The sequence below is a fragment of the Amaranthus tricolor genome, chromosome 14 (assembly GCF_026212465.1).
Source record: "Amaranthus tricolor cultivar Red isolate AtriRed21 chromosome 14, ASM2621246v1, whole genome shotgun sequence".
Taxonomy (NCBI): Eukaryota; Viridiplantae; Streptophyta; class Magnoliopsida; order Caryophyllales; family Amaranthaceae; genus Amaranthus; species Amaranthus tricolor.
The window spans coordinates 4,959,097-4,980,764 of NC_080060.1; the positions used below are offsets into that span (position 1 = coordinate 4,959,097).

The following is a 21,668-nucleotide window of genomic DNA, read 5'->3' on the forward strand; positions in this document are numbered from 1 at the left end:
AGTATGCTCATTGTAGAGCTGGCTGTGTCGAGTACCAAATGTCATTGGCCACATGGTTCTACGTAGAACGGTCTTAAATTATTCGGTAATTATAATCAAAGGTGTTCATTCGGATCATCGAGTTGATTTCGGATCAGATCTTTTGGGTCGGATTAAAATTGGGTGTTGTGTTCATATAGGTTTTACATATCATTAAATTCATTTGAAGTCGAGTTCGGTTACATAGTCGGATAAATATCGGTTCGTTGGGTCTGTTTTGAACCAGAGACGGAGCAAAAAATGAAAAATACTATAAAGGCCCTCTGTAATTTCACAAATTACAATATGTTTCTAATAATTTTATATCTTTCATTACTTAACATATACTACATAATTTAATATTAAATCTTTTAATTTTTCAGAACTCTGTGTGATCGAACATGTTAAATTACATGCTCAAAACCTCCTCTATATAGAATACCTCTAATTAAAACTACATATAATTTGACTGAACCTGTAATAATCCTTATATATAAATATTAAATCAAAATGTCAAGATATATATTTACGTACATACACATAAGAATAAAATTTAATTAACCTAAAGCGAAAGTGTATTTAATAGCTATATATCCGGTGTGAAAAAGCATGTCGTTTCCGGTTGCCCACTGCTTATTATTATCCATAATAAATCGTGTGGACTTTGTTCATTCCATTCTCATCTATTTTAACATGCCCTACATTTCTTATTATAAATTACTCTATGGATTTTCAAATAAAATTACTATATGGAACATACTGATACTAATATAGTATTTAATTAACAATTAATGATAGATGTAATACAACAATAGTTAATAGAAGTAATAATTTTTACTTTTTCCATCTAAACATATGTGTTTCATTTTTTATTAGTCATCAGTTCACTATAATTGTTTTTTTTTTTTGAAAATTCGATGTGGTGATTTTGAATTTTTGAGTTTTTCACAAATATTTTTTGAATTCATATTGTAATCTTGAGCTTTTAGATTTTCTATATAGTAGACAAAATGTTAAATATGTTGTCAATTAGGGTGATCACGAATTTTATTTTTTGATAAAAATATCATTAAGTTGGGTAAAAATAGCGTAAAGTTAACAAAAAACACTTTATTTTTGTCTACCACATGGAAAAGTTAGAAACTCAAGGTCGGATTAAAACAAATATTTGTCTACCACGTGGAAAAGTTGAAATTTTAGAATTGCCACATGAAATTTCCCTTATTTTTTTAAGGAAAAATTACCGTGAATAATACAATATTTTGTTAATTTCCCTACAATAATACCAACTATTTATTAACCATTAATAATACCAACTTAAAGGGGTGTTTTCCTAGAAAATTTCCAACGTGTTAAAAATCAAACTATCGGTGATTATAAAACAAAAAAAAATTGATATATTAGTTAATAAACTAAAATTGGTATTATTCTAGGAAAAAATACCCCTCTAAGTTGGTATTATTCATGGTTAATCAATAGTTGATATTATTGTAGGAAAATTAACAAAAAATTATATTATTCACGCTAATTTTTTTTTAATTAAAAAGTTATTTTCACAGCTATTTGAGTCTTACAAGATTCCTTAAGAGAGATACTCTCCTATCATAGATAATAGGACTTCAAGTTGTTTTCTAGACAAAATGGTCACGGGTTTGAACATATATACCTTATACAAGTGGAATATTTAATACATGTTAAAAAATCAACTCAACCAAAAATTTAAACTGATGTTTGAAGCCTCTGAATGCTCTTTTGTCTCAGTCAAATAATTAACCTAATTACTTATGACACGAAAATTAAAGAATTGAAATATAGTGAATTAAAATAGTGTGGTATTTAAAAAAAAGAGAATATAAAAATTAAAATTGATAAAAATAACATATATAGAAATAAAATAAGATAAATTTATTATGAGAGACTAAAAAACAAAATGGTAGCTTGTCTCAATCAATCCTCGACTAATTTGACCAAAGTCAACGTTTACAATAGAATGTATGTCTAAGTAAGCTCAAATAAATAAGAATTGACTTTGCATTGTTGGCCCCTACATAAGTTCTTGTTCAAATGTGAAATTATAATCCTTTCAAAAAAAATGTGAAATTATAATTAGATAAATGTTTTAAAAAATACGTTAGTTTAATTACCAAAGCAAAAGTTGTATCTCTCACATCATAATTTTCAAAACATTATTATTTCAATATGCATTAATTACTTAGCGTTCAATTGAGAAATGAAAGTAGATAAGTGCACATGATCCACTTTGTTTCCATTTGGCACCTAAATCAGACTATATTCTACATTTTTATTTGAAAATTCTCAAAAAAACCAAATTTTTTTCGCTATTTTTTTTACAAAACTATCTTTGAATTAAAAATATATCTTTGTTTAGATAAAGAATTAACTTACATTGATAATTCAAATTTATTTTTTTCCATTTTTTTGTACAATAAGAGCTAAGATTTTGATTTTTATAATATTATTATTTATCTATTATTATTTGTCTATAATCAAATTGCAAACTAAAAAAAAATAAAGGATATTAATTTTAGGACCACAATTTAAACCAATCGCTAAATTATTTGTCTATATATATATATATATAGTGAGGATAAAATAACTAAATTAAAACGAAAAAACATACAAACATTATCATCATTATATTCAGGGTTTAAGGAGGAATGAAAAGACTTAACTCATATCTATAAAAAAGGATGCGATTAAAGAGTTTCTCAACTTGAAAAGATCCCATATTAAGAGATTCTTAAAACGTGAGAGAATAAATGAATCTAATTAAGTGATAGATTTTAGAACTTCCTTTAACTTTACTTTTCATTACCTTAATTATTTATTTGTGTTTATATACACATTTGTTAATATATTCTTGCAACACATTATAGGTTTTCATTATGCCTAAATTCTAGAATTAAAAAGAGTTGCAAATTTGATGATGTACGAACAATAATAAAAGGCAAAAAGAGCATGTGTAGGTTAATTGAACCACCTCAAAAGTTAATAGAAATTTGAATTTATTATGTTTCCTGTTTTTTTGGATGTTTGTCTTGTTGGGCATTTGGCAATTGGTAGGCATAAGCTTTTAATTATAAATAACAAAGGAAAGCAAGTGATTGTATCATCATTTTCTTATCAAAATTAAATTTTAAAATTAAATTTTATTTCAGTAAGAGAGTAAATATTACTATTATTTATAAGTGATTAAATTATTATTTTTAACAAAAATTAAATCTCGTTTCAGTTGATGAGTAAATATTACTAATTTAAACTAGTTGATCAGCCTAATTCGTAATTTAAAAAAATCATCATTTTGGTATATTAGAACTTCTTATCAATCAACTAGTGTTGGACATTATGGGCTTATGGCTATACCCTCCTATAATTGGAATAATAAGGCCTATCAAATTTTTGTTAGAGAACAACTTTTAAAAAGTTTTGTATTTTGTATTTATGTGATGGCTGCATCAAGAAAGAGATTTTTATTATAATAATAAAATAAAAATTAAATTTTATTTCAGTTGAATTTTAATTTCTTACTAACCCTTTTCCTATATCCTTCAATAATCACAAAATGACAGTGTAAATTTAACACCTCACTCAAAATTGGATGAAAATGAAAAATCTGCTTGCCTAAGAGTTTAGCCAAAAAGGTGTAAATGTAGTGAAAATTTATTGTAGAATTTCTAAGCGAGAACAAACATTTTATAAGTCATTCTGAAGAGCTAATAAACACCTTAATAAAAACGAGCTATTCTTATGAGAAACCATTTTATAGATAAACGACCTCAAAACAAAAAGAACTTCTATTATTAAGCTATTTAAGCTAAATATAAAACATATCTAATGATAAGACTGTATCATACGAAAATTTATGAATAAAACAAAAATCAAGGCCATCATAAATAAGATGCTAAGTACAAACAAGGGATTAAAGAGTATTGAATCCCCATAATAATAGTGGACTAGTTAGGACGAATAATGAGGATCATAAAAGCCAAGAACTCTATGTATGAAAAATCGCACCTCGGCTTGGCCTTTGAAGTGAGGGATGACGGTTAGATTTGAATTCGATCTTGACTCGACTAGATAAAAAAATTCATTCGAATTTGAGAAAAAAATTAGATGAAATTTGAGTCCGACAATATAATTCAACTTAAATCAGTGGTGAATTTCAGGTAAAATTCGATAATTCAACTCAAATCCTACTTCAATTTCACTCTAACTCCGATTTAACCCAACATTTAATTCTGATTCTTACCCTACTTTATCCCAATACTTGAGTGTATATAGTTTATTTTATACAAATTTTTATATTTAAAGATTGACGGAGACATATGGATGTGCTTATGTTATACTCCTTTCTATTCAGCTTAAGTGTCCCATTGACTTTATGCACTCTATTTAATGCACTTATTCAATCCTTAATATATCGAGTTATGTATAATTAAAAATTATAAAAAGTTGATATTGATAATCTTTACATCATAACGAATCAAATAAGATCCCACATTACTATGTTTTAACTTATAGATTAGTAATAAAATGCAATTTAAAAGTGATAAATAAATAGTGTCTCAAAAGTAAATGGGACACTTAAGGTGAATAGGAGGGAGTATATTTTATACTCATAGTTGGTCAAGTTCAATTCATCCAGTCTTACTAAAAATGATTATTAAAAAATTTGAGTAAAAGTTGGAGATAGAGTTGAAAAAAGGTCCTGAGTGATTATTATTCTAAATAACGTCAATGCATTTATTATCCGATCTGAGTCTGAACCATTGACATCTCATACTTTAAATATTAAAGCGAAACTTTGTTTGTATTATTATTGATCAATTAATATCTAAATTGTGCGCTTAATCATAAACACAACCGATTTGATTTGAAAATCAATTGTGATTAATTGAGTGAACAAAGATTAAAGATTAAGTTTTTAGGTACTTTCAAGACTCGTATAGAATATAAAGACGATATTTGGTGGAAGTTAGATTGAGGGGTAAGATTGGGTATGAATCTAAGATCCTACCAAACGTATTAGATTTAATCTTAATAATTGAGTTCAATTCTAATAAGTATAAATAAATAGGAAAATTTGTTGGGATGATCATGATTTTTTGCTTTTTAATGTAGTAGATAATAAATTCATGTAGTGATTTTGAGCTTTCAACTTTTCATGTAGTAGACAAAATATTATATTTTTGGTTTAATCAAGAACTCATTTTGATTTGATTACAAAATGTGTGGTTAATTAGGGTGATCGCGACGTCTATTTTTTAAAAAAAGTCATTATGCTATTGAAAAATAGCGTAAAGCTAAAAAAAACACTTTCCTTTTGTCTACCATGTGAAAATGTTGGAAGCTTAAGGTCACTACGTGCATTAAAAAAAGTGTTTATCTGCCACGTAAAGTCAATAATTTAGGATCACCACGTTGAATTGCCAAATAAAAATTAGTATTGAGGAGTAACTTGGAGGAATAATAGGATGGAAATGAAAGGTATTGATTTGGTTTAATTTTCACAAGTCTTCTTCTGTCCTCAGCTTACCTTGTAATAAAAACATGACAAGTCTTATATAAGACTCTTTTATCATGAAACGAGACAATACATTTAGCTCATTTTTCTAATAGATCACTTTAAGATTTTAAGTGATTACTTAGAGGTTATAAGTGATTACTTTAAAGTTATAATTAGTCACTTTAAAATTATATGTGATCACTTTAATATAAAATAATCACTTTAAATTGTAAGTGATCACTTTAAGGCTATTGATGACTTTAAAATTGTAAATGATTATTGTAAAGTCATAACTAATTAATTTAACATTATAAATATATATTGGGTCAATATAATAGAAATAATTTCCCCATAGAACATCTTATTTGAGAATTTGTGTGAAACAAAAAGTTAGCATAAAAAGAGAAGCGTTGGATTGGGTTAATGTCAACCCTTGAGAGTTGGAATAGACAGTGAATCTTCTATACAACGGTCGTAGATGTGCAACTTCTACCGGTCCAACTCAATAAGTTTTTCAAACTTTATAATGTCCATTCTAAAATATATAAGGTCAATTTCAATACTTTAATTGTCAATTTTAAACATTAACCTCAGCAAAAGCGCAATCAATAATTTTGTTTTATTGTTTTATATATAATTTTTTTTCAATCTAAATTTGAGACTTAAAAAGGTCAAATCTAAGATATCATTAGAATTGGTCTTTTAAGCCATGAATTTGGTCTATTAAGTCTTAAAATTGGAAATTTTTAAAAAAATATAATTATACCAAATTTTTAAAACTAAATCTACTTAAATTTTGAAATTGGTCTTTTAACTTTTAGATTGGCTATATAGGTCTTACGTTTAATCTTTTAAGGCTTAAATTTAGTATAATAATACTACAAACTATTTGACCTATTTATGAATAGTTGCATCCACACAATCATTACATACAAAATTTTGTGTGAAATAGGTGGGTCTATAATTTGCGCAAATTATAAGGCCCATGGTCTATATGTAAGGTTGGAGACGAAGTGTTATTTAGTCTATGTATGGAGCGCACCTCTCAGTAAAACTATCTCATGAAACAATTTGTGTAATTTAATAATGGATATTTTAATTTTGATTGAAATAATTGAACTTTTTAACTCAAGTACAATAATTTTATATGCTTCATTTATTTTTAGTTGTTTCTGAAATATAGAATATTGAAAATGAGTAATTAAACAAAAGTAATTTGATGTATTATAATGTAAACTAATTTTTTTGGTTCATTTTATATATTCCCAAAATCACATATAAAACATTCACACAAAATTCTGGGTTGTTATGTTTTGTGCAATCAAAGTATTCATAGAGGAGTGTGTTTTGGAAAAATAGTTTTTTGGACAATTTTGACCTAAATAATGGGTTGAGCGGTAAAACCATCTAATGCTTATGTTTGGTAAATAACTTAGTTGAAACAACTTGTTAATATGAATAAGCTATTTTTAAACAAACTGCTTATAGAAACATGTATAAAATTATATGGTCAAATCAATTGATTAAATCACTTTGTCAAATTGATATCTACAATCAGTAACTATCAGCTATCAATCGTTTGTCAAACACTTCTATAATATGTTTAAGTAATTAAGTATTTCATCAGCATATCTAGTTTGCAACTTAGGGATTGACTCAAATACTAAAAGATTTTTTTTTTTTTTTTGAGTTGATACTAAAGAATTATTTAATTGATGGGAGAATAAATTTCTTTTAATCAAACACAAATATTTTACTCAAAAATCAAGCTGCATAAGATGATGAGAATTAAACTCATATATGATAAAAAATATTAGTAAGGAAACAAAATTAATACAAATACTCACAAAAAAATAATAAGAGTAGGTGATAAATAAGTAAAGAAACAAAATTAATAAAAAAGAAATAATTCCCATACTACATTTACTTTACTAAATCTTACAATCATAATTCATAATTGAATCCTATGATGAGGAATGAGGATGGTAGTTAAACAAAGTCTTAAGGCCCACTGCCTAGCCAGTCTCTAAAGCCCCATGAAAAATTTACATCATTTCAAAAATGGCTAAAGTTACACTGACCCATTAAGTCAAAATTTCTGATTACCAAAACTTCAGAAAAAATTAAAAAAAATTAAAAAAAAATTAAAAAAAAAAAAAGTGCTTCCCCAAGAACACTATAGGAAAATGGAGCTTAACAATGGCCATTAATGGCTAGTACTAGTACTACTATACTAAGATAATAGCAAGGTCTTCTTCACCAGTGCTTTCAAAAAGGGTAGTTTTAATATGTTGAGCCACATGAAAATAAAAAATTTACAGCATTTTCCTACAAACGCCAGGCTCTATAATCGGCTCTTACTACTTATTCTTCCTCTTCACTGCTTGTCGCTTGTTGCCTACCCGGTTTTGCCCGGATACTGGTGCCCATCGGAAATGGTTCCTGTAGGTTAATATAGAGATATAAATTGATCGGGTGATGGTTAATGAATTCATCTTCCAAGATACGCTTCATAAAAGGATGTAATGGGGACCAGTTCATAAGATACTATCAAAGACGCAACGGCAACATGGATCATGTCATTTACATTACGTCGTTAAAACCCTAATGAATTTGTGAATAGTGTAAAAGTCAAACTGTAGTTGTTAAAAAAACACATGTAGGTGACAAACGAAAAGTTATGCACCGATTGTGTTGACACTTGAATGTGAACTGTCGGTGAAATTTCAACACTATGTTCAAAAGTACGTTAAGGTACCAAATTGTCGACATAATGAAACCCTTCTGAACCAAATCATTTCCATCCTACATAAGCTCAGATTGTCGTTAATCGCACAAGATCGATATTACATTACCTTTGTGCAATTGTGTTACCTCGCAACACGTCAAAGTTGAGTACTAACTCACCAACACCATACTTAATTCTCTCTTTAGTGAGGTCAGCTGATTGAATACATGTAACCTCCTTATTCATATGCAAATGGCATGTTTACCAACTCTTGGCCCTTGTATTCAGAAACTACCTAAATATTGACCCTTCTAGCTAACCCCCTAAAAAGGTCAACCCATCAATGATTGAAACAAAAGAGGTATACACCTAAATCTACTCACTATTTTCTGAATTTTTGTACTTGTGTACAAGCGATTCCTAAGGGTCTGGGCGTCTGGGGAGGTTAGGATGACAACAAACCATACCCTTATCAGAAAAGATAAAGAGGTTGCAGCCAGTGAGACTCTAGTCTCAGCTTGAGAGTAAACTGCAAATGCAAAGACGCAGAACACACCATTGGCAAGACAAATAGCAAGGCTAGACGAAGCAAGCATCAAGGATGATAACATAAATGAAATGATAAAGATATAAGAATCATAAAGGCACAAAATTATTGATGAATAATACCCATTAGAATTTGATTTCCTTTACTTAGTACGGTACCCCAAATATATGATATGATTTATACATACCCAATATGTCTGATGCTCAGAAAAAGCGAGAAAAAATATTGACAAACCTGATCACCAGCATTTGGACCATCTGTGTGAAACAAAATGGGACGGCACCGTTTATCCTCATTCATTAGGCTTGAATTTTGAAAATGTGCAATAAGAGCGGCTTTCCCTTGAATACGAGCATAAGCAAGAGATGCAACCTTTTCACTGTTGAACTTCTCCCACTTTCTACCTTCAAATGTCTGTTACGGACAATGACATTTCAGTCTCAGCAAAGACAAATCTCTAGGAAACAATGAGATAAAAGTCCCTATAAATCAAACCTGACGGAATGCAACAATTTGGAGAGGATCAATCATGTTGATGAATGCATAGCCCATATTACATTTATTCTGCCAATTCAACAATTGTGCCATTAGAAAGCCACAAATAATGCTACTTGGACTCGGGTACTGATGTCGGATACTGGTACGAGTCCTAGTGTCGGATACGTCTAAATATTCAATTTTACGCCTAAAATGAAGTGTCTAAGTGTCATACTAATGTCCGAGCATCAAGGATTGGACACAGGTACGTGAAGCAAAATGAAGAGCAAGTAATATAGGTTTTACATGTAGTTCTCTAATACCGATACCAAAGAAAGCACACCTTGAAATCTATTGGTAAGTATATAAAATCGTATTTTCCTCGGTGTTGCTCGTCAATGGTAGCCAATAGCATTTTGGAGGTATACCTGGAGTCACCAAGACATGGCTTAAAGAACAGAGACTAGAGTGATCCATTAAATGATATAATAAACGCCTAAAATTTAACGACTACGTAAGTTAGCATATCAAAATACAAAATCAACTACATACTTGTTAGGGATATTCTTTATCATTAGCGTTGTTCGGTTGTCGTCGCCGCGCAAAATACGATCAATATTAAGCTCGTAATGTTTCCTGTCAGCATGAGTCAAATTAGTTTCATTTCGGCTTCTTCTAACGCGTTCACTGGGAGAGCCAAAAGATGTCGGAAGTGAATTCATCGAATTTCTCTCATGAAACAAGTGATTCATTTGTTGAGGTGATTGTATCCCAGCATTTTTAGACATCTCAGCATTATGAACATGAGTGAAGCTGATCGGAGACGATATTTCTCGGGCAGGAGACGCAGAAAATCCAGGAATACCCACATTCCTCATGGCACCGATTTGATAGCCGGAAGCTTCATGGGGTTCTCCTCCATAGATTTGTTGTCTGTCCCAGAGTTGGGCCTTCACTACTGGAGCTACAGGAGCTGAGCCTACCTGAAGGTGGTGTACAGGTGAAACCATATTCATCATAAGATGTGGAGCTCCGGGAGACCCAGGAAGCATTCCAAGGTGACGGCCATGGTTATTATTCAATAATGATGGAGAATTTGGCATAAGCAAAGATCTTAGATGATTTTGTTGATATGAGTTGGACTTGCTTGCCATAGATTGATGTACATGAAGCCCATTGGGAGAATAGCCAAAAACTGAAGAGAAAAAGAGTTGTAACTTGTAAGTAAAAGCACATTGTACCTCGAAACAAACAAAATTCGGTAAATTCGCTTAACATTGGACATCATAATGTGTTAACTGGAGGTATTCCTGATGTTATCAAACTGAATTTCTATTACACCATATTGCAGTGTAACATGATTCTCCGGCTAATTAATTTTTAAATTGCAACTCCCTCAATATAGCCCAAAAATAGCCCAAAGCTGACCATAAATAGCTAGTTCGATTTGAGATTCACGAGGAGATTAATAAATCATGTGACATGGTTTTTAAGACATAAAAACAAGTCATTGGAAAATATTATAAATTTCAAATTACCTCCGTCATTGGCTTCCCTAGCATGTCCATTTAAGCCCAAATGATGAGCTTCCAAGTTCAAATTTTCAGAAACCCTAGGGCGAAACTCATCAGCAAAGCCGGTTACACCGTCCAACGAGTTATTAGGAATCACATTAACACTATGTATTGGAACTTGCGGAGAATGAGAACGAAAATTAGGAATGCCTCTATTATCGAGCTGAATTTGAGGAAAAGATTGGCTGCCTTCAGTATGAACATATTCATTGCCAACAGACGCCACTCTAACCGGAGAAGGAAAACCATTGAAAACACGAGAATTTTCATGAAGTGATGCATCACTCATCACAGCACCATTGGACAATCTTGTATTAGAATGGATCCGGGATCCATGATCCATCACATGAAGGGGGCGCGGCTGATTCTGATGAACTCCCCAATGATATCCCACATTTCTCCGGCCAGCTTGTAAATGTTCTTCGGCATCTAACTCTATGCCACCACTATACGTAAACACATCAAAGTCGTCTAAATCATCGACAGCGTTAGCATTATTCATTTGTCCCATTTCATCAGCAATCCCCGAAAACAGCTCTTCTTCATCAGGAAGAAAATTATTGGTAATCTGCCCTTCAGTTTCTTCATGGGTGTTAAAGGGTTCCACCTCATCTATTTGGGGAACAACAGACGATTGTCGGGACTGAAATTTATTGGATGACATTCTAACTGCAAAACGGGAGCCATGTAAGTAAACTTAGATAATGGTAGAATCCGTCAGCGACTCAACATACAATCAACCTGTTAACTTCACAGTTTTGAGACAAAATTAAATGTGTACATTCAGATGTTCAGCTAGGTTTCGCATATAACATCTCGGGCAAAGTTATTAGAATTGCAATTCTGATCTACGATTCTACACCTTAAAACTTTAAAAAAAGAACAAATATGATTGATAATCAGTAATCTAAAGCACATTAATGCATACTTGTTGGATCACACGACCTCACGATCCGACTCCACCGATTTCGATCCTACCCCTCAACGATCCTAGTTAGAATCTCGATCCTAATAACCTTGATCTTAGATAGGGTTAAATTTGATTCTTGTGTGTACATACATATCTTGACATTATAATTTGATTTTTATATCCGGGTTCTTTGGGGTCAAGTTGAGTCATACAATTTTGGACAACTCCGATAACAATAATATGCATATTAAGTGCATCGCAGAGACAAACTAGGCAAAACATATTGGAAAAAAATTGTGTAGAGGCGGAGCTTACGCTTTTGATTGAACAAGTCGGAGAGCGAACTCGAGAAAAGACTGCTTTCATTTTGAGCCCCAACAACACCAACAAGATTCCGGTCCCCATTCGTATAAGGGGAATCAAGGTACATTTCAGCGCGTATTGGTTTATTCTGATTCACAGATCTCGAAAGACCTCTATGCACACTAATACTATTGTTTCCATCTTCTCCAACAACATCAATCTTCTGGTCTCTAGCTACAGAAGATTGTGACATTACCAAGCAATCAGAAAGCTTACCAACGGCCGAAATTTTCTCCAAAGATGACAAAGTAACCATCTTTTTCTTGCAGCTTTCTATACCAAAATTTCAGTAGCGCCCTACACAAGCAAGAACAGAGCAAATTGAATTAGTTTAACTTAAATATAGATATTACTCCGGCTATCAGGGTGTTTGGCAAAATAGCTTATTGGACTGATAAGCTAATATACAACGACTTGCTCCCACCAAATCAGTAGATAGAAATCAGCCGGTTAAATCAGCTACTAAGCTAATATACAACTAGTTGCTCCTACGAAATCAGTTGACAAAAATCAGCTACTAAGCTAATATACCACAACTTGCTCCAACCAAATTAGTCGATAAAAATCAGCCGGTTAAATCAGCTACTTAGGTAATATAGAACAACTTACTCCCACCAAACAGTTGATAAAAATCAGTCGGTTAAATCAGCTACTCTAATAAGCTATCAGCAGTTTGAGAAAACCCTAATAACCATGAAATCAGTGACAATTCTAAAAGAAAACCCAAAATTTTTTCTTTAAAAACACTCAACCCCACTTCACCTCAAGCATTAAATTCCTACATAAATATAAAAGATCTACAAAATTCAGGCAATTAATGATATAAATGAATAATAATTTAACTCACATGAGTCTTAAAACTTGTTTCAGAACTAAATGTACAATGCATCAACAGCTGAAATTGGATTAAAAACTCAACCTATCAAATAAATGAATCAAAATTTATAAACCCAAGAAGAGAAAATAGGCAAAAATTTACATTTTAATTTTAAGTATTTAACAAAAACTGAAATTCTATAATTGTACAGATCATAAAAATAGTAAAGTATTTGGCTTTTATAATAGAAGTAGAGAATACAGATCAGAACCAACAAATAAGATAAGGACTTAAATTAGCTACTTTGTAGGTAAAAGGTAGACGTAGCAACAAAACTTTACTCATTTTTTATAATTAATTAACTTATCATAAAAAGATTAATTAATACCTAATTTGAAAAGAAAGAAAGTAGACCAAATTCTAATTGGGTCATAATCATATAAAGAATCCCCATTTCCGCGTTTCTTAATATTTTAATTTTAGTTAATAAAAATAAATAATAAATCTGTCGACATTAACTATCAACTTAACTTTTTGATTGACATATCAAAAGCTCAGATCACAAATTCAAATCTCCGAGTACGGAAAACCCTCTCTATAAGTGGAACAATTAACGCTAAATACGAGTTATTTGCTTTTGTGCTTCAAAATTCATCAACCCAGAATTACATAATCCGCAACAAACAGTCAAATACCAAAACGTCAAGCAAGAACAGATGGGGAATTCAAAAACTGTGTCATTAATTAAAAATTAAAAAGTTTTAACTTTAAAATTATAAAAATAAATAAATTATAAATTAATACCAAAAACCAATCAATTAGTCGGAATAATAAAATAGGAAGGAATAATAACTAGGTGAACAGCCTACGAAAATAAAATATTCTCTACCTCAGACCAACAAATTAGAAATCAGAATTATATTTTTTATAATAATTATAAAAAATATTAAATTTAGAAAATATTCAGGAGATAGATCGGAACATGATTTTCTCATTTTATCACTTAATAACTACCCACAAAAATTAAAACTAAAAAAAAAAAAGAGAGAAAACAGTAAAACGTACCGTACAAGTCTAAACTACCAGCATGGAAAATGAATTTCTTCTCTGAATTTTGATTTTGAAGTGAAAATTAATTTAGGAGATCTTCTGCATTGCAAAGTTGGAAGGAAAAATAGGTTTTATGGTTGAATTTAGGGGAAAAAAGAGAAATTAAATCAACCCAAGTATGATTTTGGGATCCAAAATAGAAAATCGGGTTGAATTTTTCGGGTACTACACAAAAAATTGGGTAAAAAAAAGAATGAAAAATTGAAAAAAGAAAGTGGGTAAAAATTGTAGTGGTGAGAAAGAGAAGGAAGAAAAAAGAGGGAAGAAGAAAGCAAAGGAGAAGAAGGAAGGAGACAAAAGAGAAAGGGAAGAGAGGGTAAGTAAGATAGAGAGAGAAAGAAAGAGAAGGAGGGTGGGTTGTTTTATCTTTTGTTTGTTGTATGAAAGGGATGAGATTTGACACATGAAAGACTTTTAAGAGTACTAGACAAATAATCAGTGTTTTATTATATTTATGGAATTAAATGTTTTATTTTGATTATTTATATTTTTTTATTTTATTATATTTGTTATAATTTACTTTTTACGTAATTTAATGTATAATTTTTAATATCTTAAAATTACATTTAATTAAAATTTATAAAAACTAGATATTATAAAAGTATGCAATTTGACGATTTATCAAAAATCTCACATGACTACATTTTTATTTTACATATTAGCCGTAATATAAAAAATAAGTTTGAAAGATGAATAGTGATAACAAGACTAATGTAGCGAGTATTTCAGATTGGAAGAAATATATTAAAATATGCATAATTAAAAATTGCAAAAAGTTAATATTATGAAATTCTGTAATTAGACAATTCAAACAAGATGATAAGTATTTGACTATTTTTTTGCACATTAACCACAATACATAAAATATGCTTAAACATTGAATAGTGAGAAAATTTTAATATAGCAAGTATTTCAGAACGGAGAAAGTATACGACAAAAATATTATAGTCTTTTTTTTCCTTGAAATTGATATTATTGTATATTGTATGAAAAGTAAGAAACAATGAAGTTATTTACATTACATAGAGGATAATAGTAATTAGAAGTAAAAGTTGATAATAATATGAGAAGACTACAATACCTCTGTACGATACAATATGAAGATTAACAAATATTGAGATTATTTAAATTACGTAGATGATATTAATAATAAAAAGGAAATAGTGGAGAGATTTTCAGCAAGAGTTACTATTGTGAAAGTTTGAGAGATTGTCTATCGATTAAACGAGCTCAAAACAAGAGATATATATACTGATAATTTGTATTCGTTGGGTTATTTAACTCGTATATGGGGCATATATTATGGTGAGACTGTCTCATTCAAGAATTTGCGTTTTCACCAAAGAAAATTGTAGTAAAATAGAAGAGATAGATTAAAAAGGAGAATGCGACAATTTCTTAGAGATCGAAAAAGTATATTTTGCTCTTTTATCTCTAATTGTATTATTTAGCAAAAGTATTGGCGTAAAATTATTTGGATTAAATTATTTATCAATTATTGGTTGTTTTTAGCAAAAAAAGGTCTTAAAAACTAAAAAAATGAAAAAGTTACGGTGAGTAATTTTTTGATTTTGACTTAAAATTTTGTTTTTGCTAAATGATCTTTTTTGTTATTTTGCCTATTAAAAAATCAACTAAAACACCAATAAAAAAAATTAATCGTTACACCCTATTGTTTTAAAAGGTGTTTATTTGATGTTCAAGTTATTAGGTTTGTTCACTTGGACACACACAACTATCAAAATAGTAAACGAGATAAATCACTGTGTCACTTTTCTTTTTAATCTTAATTACTATACTTGTTTTATAATTGTTTCTCTCAATTAATATGTGATCCTGATCACACTTTTACCATTCACCCAACAAAGTAAAAAGGTTGACTTATTAATTTTTAATGGGTGATTAAAAAACAAGTATATGAAACAATTATGCAATTGAGATCAAGAAAGAAAATAAATTACACGTAAATAAAATTTAAATGTAGCAATAGCAAAATAACAAGTAATGATTCAAAATAAAAAGTACCAAGATGTGTTGGGTATTATTAATAAGGACAATTTGTACCGGATGGATAACAATCCAATATTTATTTTAGTTTACTAGCAACATATCCTATTATTATCTATTATTAGTAATAAGGTATATTGTGAACAAATTTATCACAAATTAAAGGTTGGATTATTAAAAAATAATCCAAAGGTATGATTATTTACAGCGGAAAGATTGGATTATTAATATCAATTCTTCTTAATTTTTTTATCAACTCCAATATTATATTGAATGTGCATAACAATATAATTGAACGAAGTATTATTGTTGAGATTAATTTTAGTAAAATAAATGCATTACTTTTGCTATAAAAATATTTTGTTTCAAAATAAGAATTAATAAATTATACAAATTAATAATAGAGAAATAAATGTAATTTAATGAAAAAATAAGTTGCTTGCATAATATTACAATAGTAATTTTGAGAATCGACTATTCTCTCAATTGGTGTAAATACTATTACTTTCTCATAGGAGTATAAAATTTAAATTATGATTTTCATCTAATATTTCCATTCTCTCAACCTACACTATAATTAAAAAATAATAATTTTTGAATATAGAAAGAATAACTATAAAATTTCATAAAATAACACTACCAAAAAGAATAACTTAATTACTTACTTCATTTATGATAAATTTTTATTATCCATACCATAGATGCAAAACACTCCAAAAAATTATTTAAAAAATTTTTTTGGAGAGATTTTAGTCTTATCAAAATAAGAATGAAAGAGAATTAATTTTTCTTATAGGTATCTTTTTTGTAGATTTTATTTTATTTTATTACAGAAATTTATTATATTAATGTTATATGGATAATTAGGGGATTGACTCTTGCCAAAAAGATCGAAATAGAAAATCATCAACCATATAGCATTTCATGATTTTATCATCATCATATTTAATATATGTCGCAAGTATAAATAAGCCAGGATTATAAAAATATTCTTATACAAGTGACTAGTGGTTGTTGTTGGATGAGAAATTTGGAAATAAATGGTGTGTAAATAACGCTCTCTTCCTTTCTAATTTCTAGTACTAGTCGTTGTCTTGGAGTCACACATACCATTTCCTCTCAATAAAACAATATTTGCATGAACTAATTAATTCACCTTGCTTTCCTTCCCTATTTATGAATTATGCTTCCCTTTTTACTTCCTTTTTTCCTATTTTTTATAACCTCAAATACGACTTGCCTTTGGTGTTGAAATGAGTAATATTTAAAGTTGTTTAAAATATACTCTACTTGATATTTATCTGACCATATATAATTATATTCGACTTCAAAAATAAGTTTATAGTGATGTAAAAATTAATATACACACAAAATTTAATTTCTATTCCTTCAAAATCAATTCAATAATTCAAATCAACATCTGTAATACTTAACTTTCAATCAAGTTGATTGCAAATTTGAAGACCTATGATGATATTCAAGTTCCTATATACTTTAACCTATTTGATTATTTGTACCCTTTTTTGTTTGAATATATATATATATATATATATATATATATGGTCATTCGTATTATTCATGGATCTCTTATAAACATGACTAATACTTCTGTCTTTGTAAGTTTGTTTTGTTTATTCAAAACCCTTGCATGTAAGGTTGCACACGGTCGAATTTAAAGCAATTGGACATCTACATTGGATCAAATTGCAAATTGTAATTGAAAATACTTCTCTAATCGAACCAAACTTTATAGCTAGCCCTCAAATCAGATTGGACAAAATAGTTCAAAACGATTTTGTTTAATTTTATATTTTTTTTTTTAGTTTTTTGATTTAACCGTTGTTGCTCTTTAGTCCTTAACTCCTTACTTTGGATATGTCACAAACGATTTAAATACGAACTCGATCCGACCCGACCCGACCTGATGTGTTTGATAGTAGAGTAATAGCAATCAACATTTTTAGGAAAAGCTAATCGTTAGGAATTAGGATAAGTAGATTGTAACTTTGGTCATCTAACTTTTCCCTATTCATAGAAAACTTTATGCAATCTTTAACTCAAACAATTTCGGCTTTTTTCTTATATACTGTTTAGAAACAAGTATTTTATTTCAAATTATGAAATTTAATCATGAAATCATAAATAAAGAATTTAAGAATGATAAGGTTTGAATAGTCGTTTTCGAATTCTCAACTTTAACTACTTTAAAAACAATGGTGGAATTAGATCCAAATTGAAATTTGAAAATTTTTAATTTGCCAAACAATAAATTTAAGCCAATTTCAAATTTCCAAATAAACTTGAATCATAGCAAAAATTCTATTTAACAAATAGAGTTGAAGCTTCCGTATAATTATTCTTTCTGAAAAAAAACTAAGTGTTTTTGATTCTATATATTTGTCTTCTAAGTCTAAAAAAACACTATTAAAATTAAAATAGCAAATTTGTAAGCATACATACTAAAAAAAAAGATGAATGTGAAATTATGAAAGATAAATAGTAATGACGTTATAGTATTAATTAAATTTATTAGTCTACTAAAAATAATAATTCAAATTTGAGTTTGATCTATTAACCTCAAGTTACAAATATGTTATCCCAACTATTGACCTATAACAATTTTTATTACAATTATACACTCTTTAAATTATATAATATATTATTAAGGAGGGCCAAAGCAAAAATTACAAATGATCAAATTTTCGACAAGGGGGGCAGGGCCTCCGCCGGCCCCCGACGTAACTTCGCTCATGTAAGTAATCACTTTAAGACTATAAAAAGTAATTATATTAAAATTATAAGTGATCATTTTAATGTTATAAGTGATCATTTTGTCTTAATAATAATTAGGTAAAATTACCGTGAATAATACAATATTTTGTTAATTTCCTTGCAATAATACTAACTATTGATTAGTCATGAATAATTAAAGGGTTTTCCTAGAAAATCTCTAACATGTTAAAAATCAAACTATAGGTGATTATAAGACAAAACAAATTGGTGAATTAGTTAATAAACTGAAATTGATATTATTCTAGAAAAATACTCCCTAAGTTGGTATTATTCATGATTAATCAATAGTTGGTACTATTGTAGGAAAATTAACAAAATGTTGCATTATTTACGATAATTTTTCCTAATAATTATTATCCAAAGTATTATACTTTTCATATTTAGTAAGTGATTATGGGGAGTGAGAATGAGATTTAACCCCCTTAATTTCCAAGAAATTAATACCAAGGAGGGGCTGGTGATAGGCAGGTGAGAACTGAGAAAATGTTGCTAATTTATCCATAATTATTATAAAAAAATTTATCCATAGTTATTAAAAAAAGAATTACATATGTTATTTTATTTAAAAAGGGCAAAATGACAAATTTTACAACGTATTTCCAATCTCATTCTCACATATACCATTTATTGTAATAATTTTCAACAATTAATTTTCAATCTCAATCTCACCTTTTAATTTCCAAATTTCCATCCCCACATACGAAACCATAAAAAATATATTTTGATAATTTTTGGTGAGTATTGAGAATATGTGGGTATTGAATACTATCGCCTATTTTGATTAATTGTCTTATTCGATTTTTAAATTTTTGGTATCATTCATCAGTTACGTTATATAAATTTCAATATAAATTTTATTAATATTGATACAAATATAATTTGAATTTTTGCATAAAACAAATGTTTAGCCAAAAGAAGATTGAATTTGTAGAGAGGAAAATTGAGAGAGTTGAGTCCAAAATAATTTTAGGGAAGACAGTGTTTTGTCCTCTTTGTAATCAGATTAAAACCCACTGACACTATGTGTTAGATTATTAATTTCATTTTATCATAAAAATAAAGAAATTATTTGGGAATAAATCCAAGTTTTTACTCAATACTTAACATTAAAGTTGTCAAAAGCTGACCAGATCAATCGAAACTTAGTATAATTCAAACTGACCCAAAATAATTTATGTATAAAAATTAAAATTAAATAGTCAAGATATTTTTCATATTTTTAAAAATGAAATTATTTTATACCAAGATATTTTACCCCAGACCCGCCCGAACAATTGGTCACCTATACGGCTATACCCATGAGCCATGAGTCATGCCTACTCGAGTACTAATCTTATTTCTCCATATAAAATTAATTAAATTAACACAAATTTTTGTATGAGACATGAGACATGTCTCATATATGAGTGAGACATACCTCATATTTGAGTTAAATAATCTAAAAATAAAATCTTTTAGCTTAGAGGGTTTTAAGATTATCTCACTATGAGACGATTTCATATAAAATAGGATGATTAATTAATTAATTATTAGAGTGATAAGTCCCCACCAAAGAAAAATGGCACACGTGTTAGGCATCCTTAACTTAAGGAACATCACGAAATGGGCTTTCGTCGTCAATTTCTTGGAGAAACTCACAAGCCACACAAACGATTTTACTCAGAAATTGGACCTACTCAAATTTGCACTCTAGTCAACTACCCACATCATTAAAATACTACTCCCTTGATTCCTTTTTGATGTTTTCATCTGTCGTCTTAATCGATTTTATTGATGTTCCTACACATAATTTATCAATTTATATCATACTTTTTAGACCTCATTAATCTTAGTCATTTTAATTTTATTGTTCATATATATTAATATATTTTTTACTAATTTTATTTTAATATTTTTTAATATTTTTAGTCTTCATAATTTCCTCACTTATTATAATCTCCATTTATTTTCTATTGATTTTGTTATACAATAACATAATATCTCCATTATTTACATTGGTATTACTCTCATGTGAAATATTCTATTTTCTTAATCTAAATAAATATTCTATTATGATTACATTAAATAAAAAAGAATGGAGTAAAATTCTATCACAATACCAAGCACAAGTACAAGTGTACTCTACTTGTCTTTCCCATCAGTTTTGCAATAACTAATAAGTATAATACTTTCGTCTTTCAATATTACTTACACCAAACCAACTTTTGCACTATTTATTATTCTATGTTAATTTAATATTTCGGCTATTATACAAGAAAAAAATTTTCGTCTCGTCGCATATGTTCATAAATTTTTATTATTTTTAATTATGTATAACTCTCTAGATATAGCGATCAGACAAACGCATTGTATTGCGAAAAATGTGTTTGGTGCAAGTATTTTGGAACGGCGAAAGTACTAATTATTATTTTATCAGTTTGATTTTAATAGTGTATAATTATTAGTATTAAATGATAGTAATACGTTTGATTGTAATTTTTAAAATCTTTCCTAAAAAGAAATACTTACTATGCAAGGTCGTTTCTAAGGATAATTTTGAGGTGCAACTACCTAAGGCCCAACTTAAGTTAATCCTTATAATTAAAAATTATTATTTGTATAAATAGCTTCCAGCATGAATCGAACTTGCAGCATTAGGTTTTTCAGTTAAGCTTATGATTACTGAACTACATAGGTAGAGATTAAAAATCGACTTTATTTTAATAAGGGCCTTTTCTATTTTTCGCCTACGGATTAAAAATTATCAAGAACGAGATTGTTACTATGCAACTTAAACGAGACCCAGTTCTCAATTAAA

General features: G+C 28.9%; 1 protein-coding gene across 3 annotated transcripts; it reads right to left on the reverse strand.

Moving 5' to 3' along the window:
* Window positions 1-7,561: 7,561 nt before the first annotated feature.
* LOC130799791 (protein MEI2-like 4) lies at window positions 7,562-14,467 on the reverse strand. Of its 3 annotated transcripts, none has more exons than XM_057663027.1 (8): window positions 14,027-14,467; window positions 12,097-12,441; window positions 10,836-11,540; window positions 9,850-10,492; window positions 9,641-9,725; window positions 9,316-9,384; window positions 9,055-9,234; window positions 7,562-7,987 (listed from the first exon to the last, which is right to left on the reverse strand). In XM_057663027.1, the coding sequence occupies exons 2-8, from the start codon at window positions 12,398-12,400 to the stop codon at window positions 7,910-7,912; spliced, it is 2,064 nt and encodes a 687-aa protein (XP_057519010.1). In that variant the 5' UTR covers window positions 12,401-12,441; window positions 14,027-14,467; the 3' UTR covers window positions 7,562-7,909. The 3 variants fall into 3 exon arrangements, with proteins under 3 accessions (XP_057519010.1, XP_057519008.1, XP_057519011.1); XM_057663025.1 differs by lacking the exon at window positions 14,027-14,467 and adding an exon at window positions 12,992-13,982; XM_057663028.1 differs by lacking the exons at window positions 7,562-7,987; window positions 9,641-9,725 and having other exon boundaries at window positions 9,096-9,234; window positions 14,027-14,429.
* Window positions 14,468-21,668: the final 7,201 nt, after the last annotated feature.